This window comes from Leptonychotes weddellii, chromosome 8 (genome assembly GCF_054177405.1).
Source record: "Leptonychotes weddellii isolate Sample4059 chromosome 8, ASM5417740v2, whole genome shotgun sequence".
Classification (NCBI taxonomy): domain Eukaryota; kingdom Metazoa; phylum Chordata; class Mammalia; order Carnivora; family Phocidae; genus Leptonychotes; species Leptonychotes weddellii.
In genome coordinates this window covers 34,859,320-34,879,134 of record NC_138376.1, presented here as the reverse complement: position 1 = coordinate 34,879,134, position 19,815 = coordinate 34,859,320, and the positions used below count along the sequence as shown (strand labels likewise).

The following is a 19,815-nucleotide window of genomic DNA, read 5'->3' as shown; positions in this document are numbered from 1 at the left end:
CAGACACCCATCCCACATTGTTCTCCAAGTTTTTCTAATGCAGAGTATTTCGGTATCAGAGTAGGTCCCGGACATTCTGCTTCATGGTTTACACATCTTCCCTTTGGAGCCAGGAAAATTTTAATCTTACTGTTTTTTACTTACTCACTTAAGAAATGTTGAGCTGAGTGCTGTATGGCTGGTATTAGGAACACACTGGTATCTGCTCTCAAAAAACCCACAGACAAGTGGAGGAGAAGGGCTAACGACATGATTTAGATGATGAAGAGAAGAAAAAACCTGCTAATCTGGTGCTGAGCCCTTGAGCCACTTCTGACTGCTATCTTTTACTGGTGATTTTATTGGTGCTATCAATCGAAACAGTCCCACTATGTATTGCTTAACTTTACTGTCTCAAATGAGCCAATGCAGGCTGCTCTGTGGAAACTTTATAAACAGCTGCTTGTAAAACAGTTGCCACTTTGGGCCCAGTTCAAGAGCTCATTGGTTGGGAAGGAAGCTGGAGTTTCAAAATGGAGTCTCTCATGTCCCCAGACTTCACACATCCCACAGATACGTCCTGCCACATAGGCGTCTTGTGAGGATTAATAAGCAAATACATGTAAGATCTAGGCATCGCCTAGAACATGGTAAGATCTCAGGAGGTATCGGGCGCCTGGGTGGCTCAGTTGGTTAAGCGACTGCCTTCGGCTCAGGTCATGAACCTGGAGTCCCTGGATCGAGTCCCGCATCGGGCTCCCTGCTCGGCAGGGAGCCTGCTTCTCCCTCTGACCTTCCCCCCTCTCATGTGCTCTCTGTCTCTCTCATTCTGTCTCAGATAAATAAATAAAATCTTAAAAAAAAAAAAAGATCTCAGGAGGTATCAGTAATCATTAGCATTGAGTGTTACAGAATCACTGAGCCTTGACTGAGGAGAAGCAGGAAGACCCTCCCCAGAAATGGGGACAACAGAGCAAAAAGTGGCAGCACGATGAGCAGCAGTTCTCCAGCAGTAAGTAGAGACATATAGGAAGAGTCATACGAGGGCCAGAAGTTGCCCCTCACCTGGGGACATTTAGCAGTGTCTGGAGACATTTTGGGCTCTTACCAAGAGGGGTGGATGCTAATGGCTTCTAGTGAGCAGGGGCTGGGGAAGCTGCTGGCCTGCTACAAAGTGCAGACAGGCAGCCCCCAGACAAAACCTGGGCAGGTCCCAAATACCTGTAGTGCTGAGGTTGAGAGATCCTGGTGCAAAGCATGGGTTCTGTGGCCAGAATGCCTGGGTTTTTTGCGGGGGAGGAAAAGCTTTCTCCTCTGTTGTCAGGTTTAACGATGAGCCTGCCAATTAAACTGGTGATTCTAACAGGAGCCAAGGGTGTATTCGTTTGCACACGGAGGCCCACACACGATGTCACTGGCTCCTTCAATGACTGAAGGGAAAGGCTTTATACAGCTAACTTAGTAGAGGCAGAGAGAGGGGAAAGAGGCTTCCACGGGAAGAGCAAATAGGTTTCTTTAGGAAAGACAAATGGGTCTTAGAAGAACAGGAGATGAAGTTTGGGACAGCGAGTGGTCTTTCTGTCTTCTTCAGGACTGTACTGCTCCCCCAGAGAGGGAATTTATGGCAGGTTTACTCTTGGTCGCTCTCTTGGGAGTAGAAGTTGTCCCTAAGGTGGATCTTAAGGCAGTCCTCATTTCTCAGAAGTTTCTGCTCTGGTTCGGATAAGGGAAACTCCGAGAAGGCTTCTTTCTACATCTGTTGAATTTCAAATGCCTGCAGCTTAAAATAACCTGCAGCAGCTCTGCAGTTCCAAGTGTGCCTCCCCAGGATTAATTCTGGCTCTGTCACTCACTAGCTGGGTGACTTTGGGCAAGTCACTGAACCTTTCATTTACCTCGTTTGTAAGGGAGCACTTCAGAAAACGGAGTTAACATTGATAAATAGAGATAACATAGTAAGTAGTACTACGTTATACTTAACATAAATTCCAATGTCTATGTAAGTCCTAAAGCATATTTTCCCCCAAATCAGGAGTAATCACCTACTGACACCCACTCTTTCTATGTCCTATATAGCTGCCAGGGAGATCACTCTGAGTTCCATGAATTTTTAGTAATTATTTCCTTTGGACTCTGTATCTCAGTCTCAGTCTGGCTTACTTGGCTCAGCCCAGTGTGATCTAAAAGTCACACACAAGATGTGCAACAGAGAAGCCCGGCCCATTCGGGATGCTGCTGGAGAAAGGGTAGGAGGGGGCAGGGAAGAGGCAGAGCCAGGGAGGGGACCACCACTAGCCTTCGCCTTTGTGACTCTGGCTTTTTTTATTTTTATGCTTTTTTTTTTAATTTTTCCTTTCTATTCAAGCCTTCTATCTCTAACACCCTCAATATGATCCTCTGCTACTTTCTTCTTAAGAGATACTACGATAAAGCATTTATGGCTTCTCTCTGCTTAAGAGCATTTTAGAGTAACAACCTGTGCTGGGATTGTTGAAGAACAGATGAGAAGTCAGAGTCTTGGATTTCTTTATGATTTAAAGAAATCCTTTAAAATTCAGTCTTTTGGGCGCCTGAGTGGCTCAGTCAGTTAAGTGTCTGCCTTTGGCTCGGGTCATGATCCTGGGGTCCTGGGATCGAGCCCCACGTCTGGCTCCCTGCTCAGTGGAGAGCCTGCTTCTCCCTCTCCCTCTGCCTGCCACTCTGCCTACTTGTGCTCTCTATCTCTCTGTCAAATAAATAAATAAAATCTTAAAAAAAAATAAAAATAAAATTCAGTCTCTTCACTGAGCAAGAGGGCAGCAGCACAGACGGATTGACACAAACACTGCGTGTGAGCCACTCGTGAAAAGGAAAGGCTTGGAATCACCAGCCTCTGACAAGCGAGGTTTTGTTTTTGTTTAAGATTTATTTATGTATTTTAGAGAGAGAGAGAGAGCAAGGGGAGGCGCAGAAGGAGAGGGAGAATCTCAAGCTGACTCCCCAATGCAGGGCTTGATCTCACAACCCTGAAGTCATGACCTAAGCCAAAGCCAAAAGTCGGATGCTTAACCGACTGAGCCACCCAGCTCCCTGACAAGTGAGTTTAGTATGGAGCATGGAGGAGGCTGTAAGCGGGGTGATGCTTCTTTTCTCTGAACACTTCTTCTGTACTCTTTTCTTCCCCATGCCTCGTGATTATGAAAGTCTGTCCTTCAGGCTGTATGCTTGCAGAAATTCCATCTGCACTCCTCTCAAGACTTTTCGAACCTAACCGAGAACCCAGGGAGGGCCTTGAAACTTGAACCCACTCACAGACACAGTCATCCCTCTTCCTGAAGACGTCCTTCTTCTGGATCATTTCACTGTCTCGTTCCTTGTTTGTTTTGGTCCTCAGGCCAGAGAAACTCCAAAGCATCAACACTATCTGAAGGGTCAACCAAATCCAGAAATTATATCAGGACATTCAAAACAGGCTGAGGGAAGGGCCCAGCTCCACAATGCTTTGATGTCTTGATGTCTCCACAGTGTCAATCAATGTGTTGATGAGACACAGCCCATCAGGTTGCTTATTTAGTTTCTTCAGAATAGATGCAGCTAAAGAATGAATTAGTCAAATGGAAAATCAGAAGGAAATATCTCAGTAAGAAGAAGGATTAAATAGATAGAAAACTGAGAAGCTAAGCATACCCCACCCTGTCCCTATTATATGGTATCAAATCTCCCCTCTCAAGATAATCAGTCACTTATTCCCCCATTAACGTAACTCCCTTCTGATCCACTGGTATAAGCCCAAAGTGGCCAGATGGTGACAGAGCTGCAAATTTAGTAGAACCCTTCATTTCTCTGCTAGTCTAGGCTTATCCCCTCCTGGGAACTGAGATCTTTAACCTAGCAGCACCTGAAGTTATGAAAAGGGGAAGAGCAAATTCCACAAATGGGTCAGTGGGATCAAAAGTATAGGGACCACTCCTACTTCCGCACCTTGGTTTCCAGACCTATGAACTCTAACAATTGAGGATATAGCACCATATATTGCCTTTATTTTAGTACGTGTACACCAAAACAGAGGACTAAACTCTAACCCTCATGGTGTCTTCTCTAAGAGGCCACTGTGCTTTTCAACTGGGCCAGTCGCTTCTGGCTGATGGGATATATGGTGAAACTGGTGAGTTCTGTGACCCCTGCTGCACCTCCTTTGCAGTAAAATTAGTCCCTCACCTGAGGAAATGTTGCAGGATACCATGTTGATAGATTAGACATTCAGATGCCTTTTGATGGAGATACTGATTCTTAACTAGTATAGATATAAATTCTGGTAAGGACAAACTGCTTTTCTCCTCATCTGAGGGCTTAGCATTGGTCTCTGGTGCTGATGTTCCACAGTAACTGGATAAATCTTGGTGGGCTGAATTCCATTCGATTAGACACCAAGGTTTTTGAACTCCTACTCTGCCTTTTATTTCAATATAAAGTGACCATCCTTAACCCAATGTCATTTCAATTCTAAAGATGGCTCCTCTCTGGGGAACCACTCCAGTCCCATTTGCTTACCCTCTTACACAGTGTCTGTGTGCTGGCTGTTGAAGAAGAGACTGTGAGATCTCCCTGTTTCCGTATCACCTGATAATGGAACTGAGTTATTCAACTGGCCTGCAAAATACCAAATCCTCCTTCCATAGATGGGGGCCTGGGCCCTGGCACTCCTCCCCTGTGCTCTACTCCCCTTAGATTCATTCCACAGAAGACCTCCAGGCCGAGGAGGAAATCCAGAATCCCCAACTCCGATGTGAAGACCACAGACCCGTTGTCAGCAAGCACCTGGGCGTGGGTCCTACAGAGCTAAGGTCTTGTCAGTCTGAAGACCAAGTCTGTCCCCAGGATATCTCTCTCATGTCCACACTTTCGGGTCTTACTGAGCTGAACTTATAGCCTGGTTCTGCCACTTCCTAGTTGCGTGATCTTAAATGAGTTACTCAGCATCCCCAAGATCCCTTTTCCTGAGCTGGCATAGGAAAAGACTTATTTGCCTTTCACAAGGCTGTGGTGTTGCTTGACACAGCGCCTGCTCACGGTAGTGGGGCACAGTAAACTTGCTGACCCATCTATATACAGATTCAACCTACTATTTTTTAAATAACAGCTATTGAGCTATAATCCACATAACATGAAATTCACCCATTTAAAGTATAAAATTCCATGTTAGCACTGGTATCTGGTTCCCACTAAACAATAGATATTGTTATTATAATTTTAGTAATATTGTTATTTACCTCGTTTCATGCCCACTTGCCCTCCTGTGCGGGTGACCATTATTCCAGCTTTATAACTATCCCACAATCCCCATCTCTTCTATTATTCCTCCTAGTCCTACAAAGAGCTGCCTAGTGGACTTGGCTTTTTTTTCAATGAGGCTATAGTACCTGGCAACTTTGAAAATGTCCCTCCTACTTTTCTCCTTGCCTTATGCACCATCTCCTTTTCTATTGACTTTATGATTAATAAAAATGTGCAAACAAACTGACAGCATATGACAATGAAGTTGCTTCCACAAACGACTGGAAAGCATACATCCATTTGTGCTGACGTGCCTATTTCTTCTGACGCACAAGGCTGTGATTTAATGACAGGTTCACATCCTAAAATTGGGGTGGCACTGAAAACATGACATGACAGCCTATGCCACCCAGTACACTAGAAACAGGCCAATAGATGTCACCAAGAAAAGGCAAGAAAAGAAAAGTACATTGATTCCTAATGCGTACTCAATGAAAAGCCAAAGTACTTTACATTTTTCAGTAGAGAGTCCAAAGAATGGGTTGGCCTGAGCCATGGCAGGAGAACTGGCAATTCCTGCCAAATGAATTCATTAAAGAAGCAATGTCAATTTCAATGTCAATTAAACGTGACATTAGTTCAATGTCAGCTTGCTGGGCCCCTGGGCCACCTAGCACCACTGGTGATTCAAACATGATTTTCACTGCTTTGGTCACACTGTGCCCTCCCACAGAAACCTTCAACTGCCCCCCACTGTCCACAAGGACAACTCCAAACTCCTAGTTCAGTTTCCAAGATCTTTTAGCATGGGGAGTCTCTATTAGCTACCCCCATACCCTGGACTTTCCCCCCTCATGATTTTGCTTACAGTCTTCTCTCTTCCATCTATTCTGTTGAAATCCCACCTGTCTTTCAAGCCTCTCCATGTCTACTACCACCATGAAATCCCAATGTCTTCTTCAGTCAGAGCTAATTTCTCAGTCCTATGTATTTCTCTATTACTTCTGTTTGTTCTTCTCTTCTAGAAATTATTATATTTTGCCCTGTATTCAAATGTTTAAATATGTAGCTTTGGTTAAGTCACTCGTTCCCACTGAACATAAGAGAGCGGCCATGAGAAGCGAACTGAACAACGTTGGCAAAGGTGTTCAAAACATACATCAAAAACTATTAAGCACTATACAAAGGTAAAAGGGTCTCATTATTCTATTCATGTCCTGTGAAGGAATATTTGGTTAATTCCATAGAACGATCATTTTTAGTGACATCACTTGGTTAAAGCAGGCCAAGGAGACTTTATATGGAGGTTAACATTGAATTTTATACTTTAAATGGGTGAATTTCATGTTATGTGGATTATAGCTCAATAGCTGTTATTTAAAAAATAGTAGGTTGAATCTGTATATAGATGGGTCAGCAAGTTTACTGTGCCCCACTACCATGAGCAGAGCTCACTCTGACCAGTGATGAATCCAAACGTGCATACATCTTTCGTTCTAAACAAGAATAGATGAGTAAATCAGCAAAACTCCATTCACACTGACTGGATGGATCCTCCTATGAAACAGGGTCACCGTTAGAGAGCAGAGAAGGAACGAGGCCAGCAGGTGGCTCACACTCAGATGAGGTGGGGATGGAATCCTTTGTGAAATTGGACAACAGGTGACAACAGGTATAAATGAATAAAGATGAAAGTGACTTGAAGAGTAGCAAAGCTCTCAAGGATTTTATATGAGGAAATTCATGAGATGTTGAGTTTTCTGATGAATCTTGACATTTACTACGAATTCTCTAGACCAAAGGCTATTCAAAAAGTGAAGGAAAAACATGAAGCACCTCCATAAACCCAATGTTCCCTTTGTCACCTGTGACTTTATACCTCCTTTCAGTGGTCTGCTGCTTAATGAGCAGAGTTTGCCTTAAGCAAGTTATGAGAGATGTCAGCTTTGGGTTGGCTCCCCTTTCTCTTTTTGTTTTCACCTTCCTCTAAGTGCTGGTCTATTTATTCATCTCTCAAAAGAAAATGCCCAACCTACTGATCCATTCCTCTTGGCCTTTCTCTCCAGCAAAATATGCCGCTTTGAGTGATTCTGAGAGACTTAGTCACACACATGTGTAAGTAAATGGCTAATAGAGGTGGATCTGACATGGTTCCTGGGAAAAAAGCCGTAAGGCAGAGAGATGAATTTCTGATTATGACATTGGAGCCATGCAGGAAAGGGGCAGGGAGAAGCCTCCCCTGATTTTTCCCACCCTGCCCTCCGAAAAAAACCATAGAGCTATGAAGCAATCAGTACCCGCTTTGCCTCTTAGTAAAGTGTAATACTTGGGGCGCCTGGGTGGCTCAGTCGATTAAGCATCTGCCTTTGGCTCAGATCATGATCCCAGAGTCCGGGGATGGGGTCCCGCATTGCATCGGGCTCCCTGCTCAGCGGGGAGCCTGCTTCTCCATCTCCCTCAGCCCCTCCCCCTGCTTGTGTGCTCTCTCTCTCTCAAATAAATAAATAAAATCTTTTTTAAAAAAGTGTAATACTTATCAAAGGCCCCATTGTACCCTCAAGCAACATATTAGTTGCAAAGGATGTCTACATGTACATTTTAAATGTAACAATACCTAGAGTGGAAAGAAATGTCTTTTTGATCTGGGAGGAGGACAATATATTTTAGGTCCTCCCACACTCACAGTAAATTGGCAGAATTGTAACACCCATGAGAAGCCAGTACTTTTCCAAGTAAATGGTGAGGTTACGCTAAGTGCTCTGAGGCTTCCTCTGGCTGTATTCTTCAGGAAGACCGGAGGGCGTGGCTGTGACTAAGTGTGTTCGCCTCCCGCGCCACGAACACATGTACGGTTTTGTACTGAGAGTGTGTCTTTCAAAATAGGCCTCCAATCAGAGACCAAAAGACAAGTGCCCCTCTGCCTGCATAAGTACATCCATGACTGATGGAGTTATTCAACAGATGACATTCAGTCCCAGCCTAGAAAATAATCATTCTTTCTTTGCTGAGTAATTCCCAGACGTCACTCCATAAGGTGAGAGAACATGAAAACCAGCAGAGCCAGGCCCCAGGGGATTCCTACACTTGCAAGTTCTGCTCTCCTGCAGACTGAGCTAATAGACTCTGGACACACCAAAAAGTGACCAAGAAGAAACAAACACCACTAGGCCTGACTCATGAACCTTTGGGCGGGTGATCACAGATTAGGACTTATTTTTTGCTACTATTGTTTCTTGAGGTAAAATTTACATATGGTAGAATGAAATATTTTCAGGTGTATCATTCTCTGAATTTTGACAAACTTAGACGATCAGAGAGACACCATCACAATCAAAATTCCCTCATATCAGAAAGTTCCCTTGTGCCCCTTTGTAGCCAATGCCCTCCCTTTACCACCAATCTGATTTCTGTCCTTATCGTTTTGTCTTTTCTAGAAGGTCATATAAATGCAATCAAACAGGAAATAGCCAATGTGTATTTGGCTTCTTTCACTTAACAAAATGCTTCTGAGACTCATCCATGTGATTGTACGTATCACTACTTCATTCCTTCTTAGCGATGAACAGTATTCCACTTTTGGATAGACCACAATTTGTTTATCTATTCACAGTTCAGGGACATTTGGGTTGTTTCTAGTTTTTAATGGTTATGAATAAAGCTGCTAATCAAATTTGCTTACAAGTTTTGAGAGGTCATCTTCTTCATTTCTCTTGTCTAAATACCCATGAGTGGAATTCCTGGCTTACATGATACATGAATATTTAACTTTGTAAGACACTTCCAAACCATTTTGTAAAGGGGCCGTATCATTCCCACCAGCAACATATGATAGTTGCAGTTCCTTGGCATCCTCCTCAGCACTAGATGTTGTCAGTTTCCTTGATCTGAGCCATTTTCATAATTTTTCATGAACTTTTGATCTAGGCTGAGCTATAAAATTAAACATTCTGAAAAAAAATTAAACATTCTGCTAGCTACATATACTGGTTGAATATGTCTCCCTCAAATTTGCATTCACCTGGAACCTCAGAATGTGACCTTATTGGAAAATAGGATCTTTGCAGATGCAATTAGATTTGTTTAGATGAGGTCCTCCTGGATTAAAGTGGGCCTTAATTCCAATGGCTAATGTCATTATATGAGGCCATATGAAGACACAGAGGAGACCACCACGTGGCCATGGAGGCAACGGATGGAGCTGGCTGCAACAAGCCGAGGAACATCAGAAACCACCAGAAGCTGGAAGAGACAAGGAAAGATTCTTAGAGCCTCTGGAGGGAGTGTGGCCCTGCCAACACCTTAATGTCAGACTTCTAGTCTCCAAAACTGTGAGAAAATGAATTCCTGTTGTTGTCAGCCACCTAGTTTGTCATAGTTTGTTACAGTAGCCCTACGAAAATGATACACTATAAACAGAATTTACGAAATACAAGAATACAAAGAACTTTAGAAGGTTATATTTGGCTTACATAAAGCTTTCTGAGGAAAAAAATATAATAATTGTGTGAAAAAATAGTTTTAATAGGTACAAATATATCATTAGCAGCCTAAATTACTAACAGCTATAAACTACTTGGACTAAGTCTTGAATAATCTATAATTCAACTTTTTATTCATCAGGCTGAACTTCTGTTAGTAAGTCCAAATTAGTGAAGACCTACTTTTTATCAAGAATCAAGGTCAGTCCAGAACCAGAGTCCCAACGGTTCCTAACCTATGGCTATTGAATATGTGAGACCCACATTTTGCAGACTGGTCTATAAAGGATCATGAGATAGACTTTGTTTTAGTTTGGTAGTTTTTGTGGTATAACGTATTGCAGCCTTACAGGCATTGTAAAATAATTTGTTCATTTCCCCTGCCACGGGACAGACACTAGTTTTAAAAACAAAACTTCTGTGGCAGAGCCAGTCTTGGCTATTTTCTTCATAAAGTACACTTCACATTTCAGCTTTCACACAAGCCTCTTCCAGCTCCTGAAGAAGAAAATAATCCAGCCCTCAAACCCCTATCAGACTTCCTTAGGTAGGCAGAGGGACCCCCTTCCCACTCCAAAACTCATGAAAGAAGTTGATTCTTCTCGTACTCCATTACTCACAAACATATTACTAGCTTGAAGATGATTATCTTAACTCAATAACATAAAATAAAGGAATAGTCCATCAATAACAGTAACAGGTTCCGGCTTATGCCACCATGATGTCCTGAGTAGTTGTTACAACAGGACAGAAGTTGAGACAACAGGGCAGGAGACCTGGTACAGATGTAAGCAGGAATTCCATTTTTTTTTACAATCATTCCTCTATTTATACTATTCAAGCCTGATTGTTTTTCCCCCATTACTGACATGAGATATACAACAAGCCTATCAGTCGAACACCACATGTTGTCATATGGAGATCTGGGAAGAGTCTCTGGCCCTCGCTGAGCTCCTCCTGAGTCATTTTCCGTATCGTGTGCCGTAGGGAACAGCTGTACCATGCCTACATCACTGGGGTAGCTGGTGAACACAATCACGCATTCCATAAAAAGTTTGCAGAGTAAGGCCAAGTGTCATCACCTGAACAGAGTCCAAAATCGTTCAGTGACCCAGATAAAAGTCTGGTCTTCACTCCCCCTGCTCATTAGTCAGCATGCACTGTTCTTTGAGTGTCTGGGAAAACACAGGGTTGGCCTATTGGTTGGGGCAATGGGGGGGGGGGGCGGAGACAAGGGCTTATAATATTGGACCACCCCGTTCCAAGCTTGGGCAACTTCAAAGCACAGGGCTTAAGGAACTTGGAACAAACTGTACAACTTCACTGTCGCTGGGTCTGGCTAAAAACAGAAACCAGCCTCTCTAATCCCCACCCCACCTGTGGAGAACCATAAATTCAGGTTACTACAAATAAAAGGTCATGGAAGAGTGCCCAGATGCCCTTTGGGATGTTCGATGCAATCAGAAGGGAGCGACTGGGGTAGGGGCTGTCCTTCCACAAGAAGTTGAGGGAAAGAGAAAAAAAAATGACCAAAATGTTTGCCTTGTTTAAATATCAGCAAGAATGTCTATTCATTTTACAGTTCCAGTACACTAGACAGGGAGCTGGGGGGCAGGAGCTCCAGGGAGGAGCCGAAGCCATTGGCTTTGCTCTATTTTATGGGCTAACTAGATGTTTAAACTTAGATTGTGACAGCCAGGCACATATTATTTTCCATTGCAGGGTGGTCAGAATTAGGCCTGGGGACCCTTCCAGGGAGCTCAAGGTCATTGTTACAACTTATGGTAAATATAGTTGAGATCAAATTGACAAACCATGCCCTTGCCCACACACAAACAGGGCCCCTAACAAACCAGAAGACTTCCTGAGAGAGGAAATGAGACCTGATGTTTGTAGTCTGACTGCGTGTTTGGAAACAAAGCTGAGAAGCAGAGTCTCCAGTCTGGATGAAACCATCAGAGTAGCTGGTCAGCCTCCACCCCTGGGCAGATTAACCCACTCCTGAACCTGGCGTGGTTGATTTCGAGCGGTTTCAGGTACCACTGAGACCTTACACTGCAAAAACCTGGTGCTTATGTTGCAAAAACCTGCAACATTGGGGCTGCAGACCTGACCAAATTAAACCCTTCGAAACCAGATTTTTCTGAGGTAAAGCAGGTCATACCAGCTAATAAAGAGTTAAAATGTCATTGTCCCGTCGACTTTCTGGGGCGTTCAAGTGTTCCTCAGAGCAAAGTCCAGGGTATGGGGTCACCAATTTTTGATAAGAAAAAAACAGAGTAACAAAAAACCTTGAGAGATCAGATAAGAAAATAAAAGTACTTTCAACCACAACAGTGAGTGTTGACAAACCACTGGGGTAGGGCTTTATAATCGTTCTACATCGCCGACGACAACGTAACTGCCAGCAAGAAAAGGCCACACCGCAGGAGGATGTGTGACCAGGCAGACAGGGGACCTCAGGGAGGACCCAGCAGCGGCCATGTTGGCCTCCGCGACCCCTGGAGCCTCCCGACGATCCTCCGCTCCCGCAGGCTGTGCCCTCTCCACCCTCCAGACGCAGGCAGCGCCCGCCCCCCCCAGGCCCGCTGATTGGCAGGCGGTGCAGCGACTCCTAGAGCCCGGCTTTGGTTGGGCAGGTCCAGCGGAGGGCACCGTCCTACCCCAGCCAATAGGAGGCAAGAGGCGGGACCTGCGGCCGGGAGGCGGTGCTGGTCAGGTGCTCCGCGCAGAGGCTGCGTGCAGGTGAGCCGCTGCAAGTTCAAGGGGCGATCCTGGCTTCCGCTTCCTCCTCGCTATTGTCCCCGGGTCTGCGTGAGGGACCCCCCCCGCCGACCCTCCGTCCTCTTGTCCCAAGCTCATGCGGACCGTCCGGATCGCTGCGAGGGTAAGAGTCCAGGGGAGTGGGCTGCTTCCCTCCTGGGGACCCACACGGCTCCTGTTGTCCCCTCAGACCCCCCCCTTTCCTCTGCACACGCACACAGCCCACGTGGGGACACCTGCCGGCCTCGGTGGGCGGGAGGTCTGCGAATTGCGAACGTATTCAACGCCCCGACCCTGCCCAGTGACTAGGTTGGAATCCCAGGGGGAAAGGTGGGGCACTACATCGTTCTCTCGACGTCTAGTCCCTCTAAACACACCGACTCCTCCTTCACTTGCCCTTTCTCCGCGCTTCTTGGCGCCCCTTCCCTCAATTTCCAAGGCTGCCTGTGGGGGAAGGATTGGAGGGGTGGAGAAACTGGAAAGCAGCCCGGTGAAATCTGGACCCAGAACTAGGGATTCCACTGCACTGTGCAGCAGTTTGTGCAGCAGAAAAGAACGAAATCTGCTATTTCTTTCATCCCCACCCCCATCTCTCTCTTTATTGCTTTATGTCATCGATGTGATAATATTGATTCTTCTTACCAAACATTCCTAAGCTGTAGACAACACTTAGCCTTTGTTTATTTTCTTTTGTCCAGGAAATGAGTTCTTTCCTACTTACCACAGTTGCTGAATTAATTTACTTAGAGGAGCGATTCTCGGCCTTTTGGCTAAGATCACATGTAGTATCTGTTCTTATCAGTTTAATTTACTTAGAGGAAAATCAGGTGTTTCATGTAGTTGATTTTTTTTTTTAGCCTTAAATTATATTTGTTTCATAACAGCTTTCCTGCCTTGTGTTAGGAAGGTGCAGGAGAAGGGAAAAGGGAGAGGAGACAGCATCCTCAGCCAGATGTTAGTAAATATAGTTGGAGTTCCTTATTGGAACTGATTTTTAAATGTTCCTTCCAGAATTGGAAACATTATTGCCATTTGAAAAATAGTTTTTAAATTTAATTTTTGAACCATTGTCTGGAGACCAATACCTAACGCAATTTCAGTTTAAGTAATGTTCTAGGTATGGTGAAATCATAGTTAAAAATTACTGTATCTGAAAGCAAAGCAAGCACACCAAGCAGTTTTTATTTACCTATACCTATAATATAGCAAGCGAGGCAAGACAGGATCTGTTTTTGAGGTTTAAAATATCTTCAGCATATTCAAATTAGCAAGGTGTCAAAAGCTGAATTCAAGAGACTTCTTGGCACAGAAGTGTGGATAGATCCAAGTTTTGGTGGGCTTACAAATACCTTCATGCAAGAATGGACAAGAAAAGGAGAGAACCAAAAATACTTGCTTGATTTGCAAGCCCAATGAGAGCTCACAAAATTTACCTACGTGTTGTTTATCCCTATTGCCTTTTGTTAGCTTTCTTGAATAGAATAAAAGCTTTTTAGATGTATATGCAGATTTAAAGAAAATGAACCAACCAACAACCTTGATCCAAAGGGAGTCTTTAATCCTGGCAAGTGCCTTTTCCACACATATCACTAAGATGAAATATGGACGAATTTTAGCTTTCAGAAAGTCAACACCAAATTTCAGAATTATGTTTCTGTTCATACAGAAACTGTTTTAGTTTAAGGAAGGCTATGCTTTAATTATAAAATAAATGAATGCAGTTTACATTTCACAAGTATATTTGAGTATCACAAATTTTATGGCACTTCAAAAAACCAAGTTCATCTATTTTCTTTCTTGAATATCCCTAACCGTGATGAACCAAACATAAGGCTTTGGCTTTGAAAAATAGAAATGTATATGTTTTTTTTTTTTAAACATTATTATTGGATTTACTGATGGTACTTTCTTGTTTCTAGGTTCCTGTAGTTGGTCTAACCATAATGATAAATACATTCATAGATATTAATTTGACTATATAAACTTTATTGGCCAGAAGTCGGAAGTCTGGGTCCCCTGCAAAAGTTTCTGAAAAGTTTTTGTTTTTCTCAAAAGTAAATTATATTTTAAAATGATATTTGGTGAGTTTACTTAAATAATTACTTTGAGAAATGTTTTGATAAATTCTTGGAAAGTAACAGTTTCTAAAATGCAACTAAATTTCTTAGCTTTATTATACAGGAAGCCCCAGGTCTCTTGTTTAAGATGGAGCAACATAATTCTTCCAGGCTGTGATTTATTATATGACTGGGATTACTAAGTACCATCACTGTCAGTTTTGGGTAAGGTATACCAAAAAAAAAAAGATATTGCCATTGACTTCTATGTGTTTTTTTATACAGGTTGTCTTACACTGAACTGATCAAATACTTTGAAAATGACTTCAAAACTCCTCTGGGGGTCCTTCGTACTTACTGCACTAATATTCTCAGTTACATTTTCTCTCCAACCAGACCAGCAAAAGGTTCTACTCGTTTCATTTGATGGATTCCGTTGGGATTACTTATATAGAGTGCCAACACCTCATTTTCATTATGTTATGAAGTATGGTGTTCATGTGAAGCAAGTTACTAATATTTTTATCACAAAGACATACCCTAACCATTATACTTTGGTAACTGGCCTCTTTGCAGAGAATCATGGGATTGTTGCAAATGACATGTTTGATCCTATTCTGAATAAATCTTTCTCCTTGGATAACATGACTATTTATGATTCTGAGTTTTGGGAAGAAGCGACGCCAATATGGATCACAAATCAGAGGGCAGGACATTCTAGTGGTGCAGCCATGTGGCCTGGAGCTGATGTAAAAATACATAATAGCTTTCCTACTCACTACATGCCTTACAATGAATCTGTGTCATTTGAAGATAGAGTTGCCAAGATTATTGAATGGTTTACATCAAAAGAGCCCATAAGTCTTGGTCTTCTTTATTGGGAAGACCCTGATGATACGGGCCACCTCTTGGGACCTGAGAGTCCGCTCATGGGGCCTGTCATTTCGGATATTGACAACAAGTTGGGATATCTCATACAAATGCTGAAAAAGGCCAAGTTGTGGAACATTCTGAACCTAATCATCACAAGTGATCACGGAATGACCCAGTGTTCTGAGGAAAGGATAATAGAACTTGATCAGTATCTGGATAAAGACCACTATATCCTGATTGACCAATCTCCAGTAGCGGCCATCTTGCCAAAAGAAGGTAAGTCTGACTGAGTGGTGATCTGGGGCTGGGGCTGGATGTGCCCAGTGCAACTGAATGGAGAATTTTTGTTTCTGTATCTTCAAAATATACTTGCCTGTGTCATGGTAATAGTCTAGGGTTTAATCCTTAGACTCTGAAAAGACAAAATCTCTTTTCTCAGCATGTAATTTTTCACTTTTCCCAAGAATTTTGAAATTGATGTTCTCTCTGTATTTATGGCAGATGGATTTAACCATCTTGGAACCACCAAAGATGATGAAAGCTATAGCCTCCTTTCTCAGAAAAATTGAGATGGAAAGAGACATACAGAATTTGCATGCAATTACAGTGATTTTATGGAAGCCCTAAATTTAGCCTACTATGGATCCTTTTGTAGGACCTGCTTATTAGGGAAGCAGTGCAGTAGAGGAAGGAGAAAGCATGGGTCAAGCTGAAGATTCCTTTTCCCTGATTATAAATCGAGGAAGTCATAACAATACATTGAACTTCTTACAAACCTTTCCTCAAAGCCTCATAAGTGTTGTCACCTAAGTGTTACTTCTATTTTAAAGACAGGTGAACTAGCTCAAGTTTAACCTCCCCAGATCACAAAGGAAGTGCAGAGCAAGACTCAGACTTCTGACTTCTGTTTTATCACCATCTAGAGTTAATCTAGATATGAAATGAGAGAACAGATTGCCTTATATCCCTCACAAGGGAATCAAGAGGATCATATGAAACAGCGAATGTTAAAATATACATGTGCACCTGCACATAAACTTTTTAACAAACTTTTAAAATTTTAACAAATGTAACAAATAACAAGTCTTTTGTTGTTTGAGGAAATCACATTAACTCTTCAATTTTCCTTATAAAATTGGAATGTGTCCTGTGTTGGGGTGTTGCGAGGCAGGGAGGAAGCCCCAACAAATGGATTTGAAAAACAAGAAAAGGATTAAAGACGCTGCATTTGCAGTTACAGGGAGTACTTCTGCCTCACCTCCAGGGTGTTAACTCTTCCGTTTCAGAAGCTGTGTTCTGGTCTGCCCTTTCTCAAGCGCTGCCTCACCCTCCAGTCAGACATTCTCTCTCTGTGCTCCTATCAGAACTTAGCCTTCGTTTCATTTGAGTAAACATTTTACTTAGTGCAGCCAATTGGGGGTGTGTGTGTGTGTAGTTAAGTCTTTACATTAGAGATTTCTAGTTCTATATAATGGCCTCTCAGTTCTGTAAAGTGAATTTACATCCCGCAGAAGATGAATCATTTCTGTTTCCCCCTCAAGATTCTTTCCTCAAGGGGATAAGAGTCTTCAAGTATCTGGCTGTATTTCCCTATGTTCTGCCCGCTGGTGGTTTACCTCAGGAAGACATATTCATTGGCCTCTGTTGCCTGGGTGGTTTCTCTGATTGTAACAGTGAATGCCTGGTTCTGAGTGCCTCTCCGTATCCTTCCTCTTTGAGGTAAATTGGACGAAGTCTATGCAGCCCTAGCTCATGCCCATCCTAATCTTACTGTTTACAAAAGAGAAGAGATTCCAGAAAGATGGCATTATAAGTACAACCATCGAATTCAACCCATCATCGCCGTGGCTGACGAAGGGTGGTATATTCTACAGAATAAGTCAGATAACTTTCTGTGTGAGTATGTCGCACCGTTTCTTCCCATTCTGCTCGTTGTTTGTTGGAGTGGATGCAGTGGGTAATAATGCAGCAGTGTATTTACGAATCAAATAACTGGCGTCCTACAATAATAGCAAATCACAGATCCTTGGGACTTTAAAAAGAGGTAAGTCCCTAAACATTCATTTCTCTGGAAGTCATCAGACCAAAGACATGCAGAGTGACCTCAATGGCTAATTATAGCCATCATGTTCCTGAGAAAAACCTAATTGGAAATTTACAAATGGAATGATTTTCTGCATCTGTTTTATGTTCTACTTTCATAATGTAATCTCTATTTTTATTTGCAGTTGTTAGCTTTCTAGTTTCCTATGCCCTTCTGGCTCTACCAGATACAGGCCACCTTTGTTTTAACCCTTGGAAACACTGCAAAAAAGAAGTGCAAATGGCATGGAGGATCATATATCAAAATGTATTTTTCTAATACCTAGTGATAAAATTTTGGAGATATTTCCACCGGATTAATCTTAAATATATTGGACATCCCATTTGAAGTTCAAACATGCAAAAGAAGGGGCTTTCTGCCATCCTTAACGTGTAATTTTTCTCTTACATAGCTTCTAACAAGGTAGTCAAATGGAAAAGCCATCCACAGGATTTTACTCATCTTTAATGGGCCCGTCATGTGCCTATTTGCTCTTTAACTCCCCGCTTTGTATTGCTGGGGACTGACTTCTACAGACTAAATTTCCCAGGCTCCTTTGCCAACTGGTTTCTGGTTAGATGTGGCCAAAATCGTAGAAGACACCCGCAGGAGTTTGGGAGGCAGGAGTTGGGAAGAAGCCAGGGTATTTGCCCCGCACATTCTCTGTCTTAGGCGATGTCGCTCATGTTGACTTCATTTCCTCTGTGATCCCAGCTCCCTCTGGACAACTCCTCTCTCTACAGCCTCAGCTCCTACTGGGCAGTCCTGGCCTTTGGGCTCTGGTCACACCACCTCCTCCCTTCTGTCCCTCCAGCCATCGGGGGGACCAAGGGGCTGTTCCTAATCCCTTGCCATCATCCCGTGGGTGCTTCTCAGCTCTTAGCACTTTCCCCATATGAGCTGCCGTCTGGTGGACTACCTTGCACGCCTGCGCCTTTGTTGGTGGACGTAGATGTTAACGCGATGACTGATCAGCTCCCCGGGGACTTGTTTCTCCTCTGTTACTGGGATAATGAAGGAACCACATTGTATCGAAACTACGCAGGGATGCTTTCTTCAGCCTTGGTCCGTGATATATCTAGGAGATGTACAGAAATGTCCCCGGAGGTAGAATTGGGTTCCTATCGTATTTATTGACAAAAAGAAAAGCGGTTGCCTGACCATGGCATTCGTGGTACACGTGGGAGTCACAGTGGCAGATACGGGTGCCTGGTTTCTGGCTCTTAACACAGGTTTTACACACAGAGAATGATCTGTAAGCCGATATTTATGCACACCAGGGGAGCTGTTTTAAGGAAGCCTTTAAAAAATAATCTTTTGGGGGCGCCTGGGTGGCTCAGTCGGTGAAGCATCTGCCTTAGGCTCAGATCACGGTCCCAGGGTCCTGGGATCGAGTCCTGCGTCGGGCTCCCTGCTCCACGGGGAGCCTGCTTCTCCCTCTCCCTTTGCCCCTCCCCCCACTTGTGCTCTCTCTCACTTTCTCTTTCTCTCTCTCTGTCTGTCAAATAAATACAATCTTAACAATAATTTCTTTCAAAAAAATTTCTTTGGCCATGAGAAGAACTGCTGCTTTTATATGTTCAGATTCTCATGTACTGTGCAGATAGCTCTTATGGTAGAGGGGTTGCTCAAAAAAGGACTGCTATCTCTGAGGAGATTTGTACTTTTACAGTTACTGTAAATCTGAGGGGCTCTCTTGAAATTTTGGTGTGGGGAACTACAATTACACAATAGATGGGTCAGACCTATTTTTGATAGAAAGCCTTAATAATGCTCCTATTCATGTTATGTTCAACATGATTATTTCTTCAACAAATAAATACATGAAACAATTATTTCTTCCACAAATAATTAAGTGTTGGCCAGTATATTCCTTCTCAACCTGAGTTCCACAAGAGAATGAAGTCCTGATGTCTGAAAGCAGTGGTTCTCAAAATATGTTCCCTGTAGGGCGTCCGGGTAGCTCAGTAAGTTAAGCGTCCGACTCTTGATCTCAGCTTGGGTCTTGATCACAGGGTCGTGAGTTCAAGCCCCTCATTGGGCTCCATGCTGGGCATGGAGCCTACTTAAAAAATAATAATAATAAAATAAAATGTTTTCGTGCTTCAATTTTATATCTCTTGATAAATCAGAAGACTTCTAAAGCTTTTACTTTATTTGTAGCCGCAAAAGCACACAGTGCTAAATTGTATTTTGACCTGAACCACCAGTATCAAGATTTTACCCAAAAGTCCTGACTTTTATTTATCCGTAGTGGATTATAGCTGTCACTAGGGGTTTGATTTTTGGGGTGTCTTTTGTTTTCTTTATTAATTGGGTGTCCCCTTTT

At 43.1% G+C, this 19,815-nt stretch overlaps 1 protein-coding gene and 1 pseudogene across 2 annotated transcripts in view; both read left to right on the top strand.

The window, feature by feature from the left end:
- The first annotated feature begins 12,330 nt into the window (after nt 1-12,330).
- The window catches only part of ENPP5 (ectonucleotide pyrophosphatase/phosphodiesterase family member 5), a 10,389-nt gene continuing 2,904 nt past the window's right edge, over nt 12,331-19,815 (top strand). Inside the window, exons 1-3 of one of the 2 annotated variants that reach the window (XM_031040307.2) lie at nt 12,331-12,455; nt 14,816-15,679; nt 17,123-17,299. In XM_031040307.2, the coding sequence (XP_030896167.2) occupies nt 14,851-15,679; nt 17,123-17,299 (1,006 nt within the window). In that variant the 5' untranslated portion in view covers nt 12,331-12,455; nt 14,816-14,850. The other variant, XM_006744447.3, reaches the window with a different exon arrangement.
- LOC115944623 (U2 spliceosomal RNA) lies at nt 13,224-13,403 on the top strand (annotated as a pseudogene).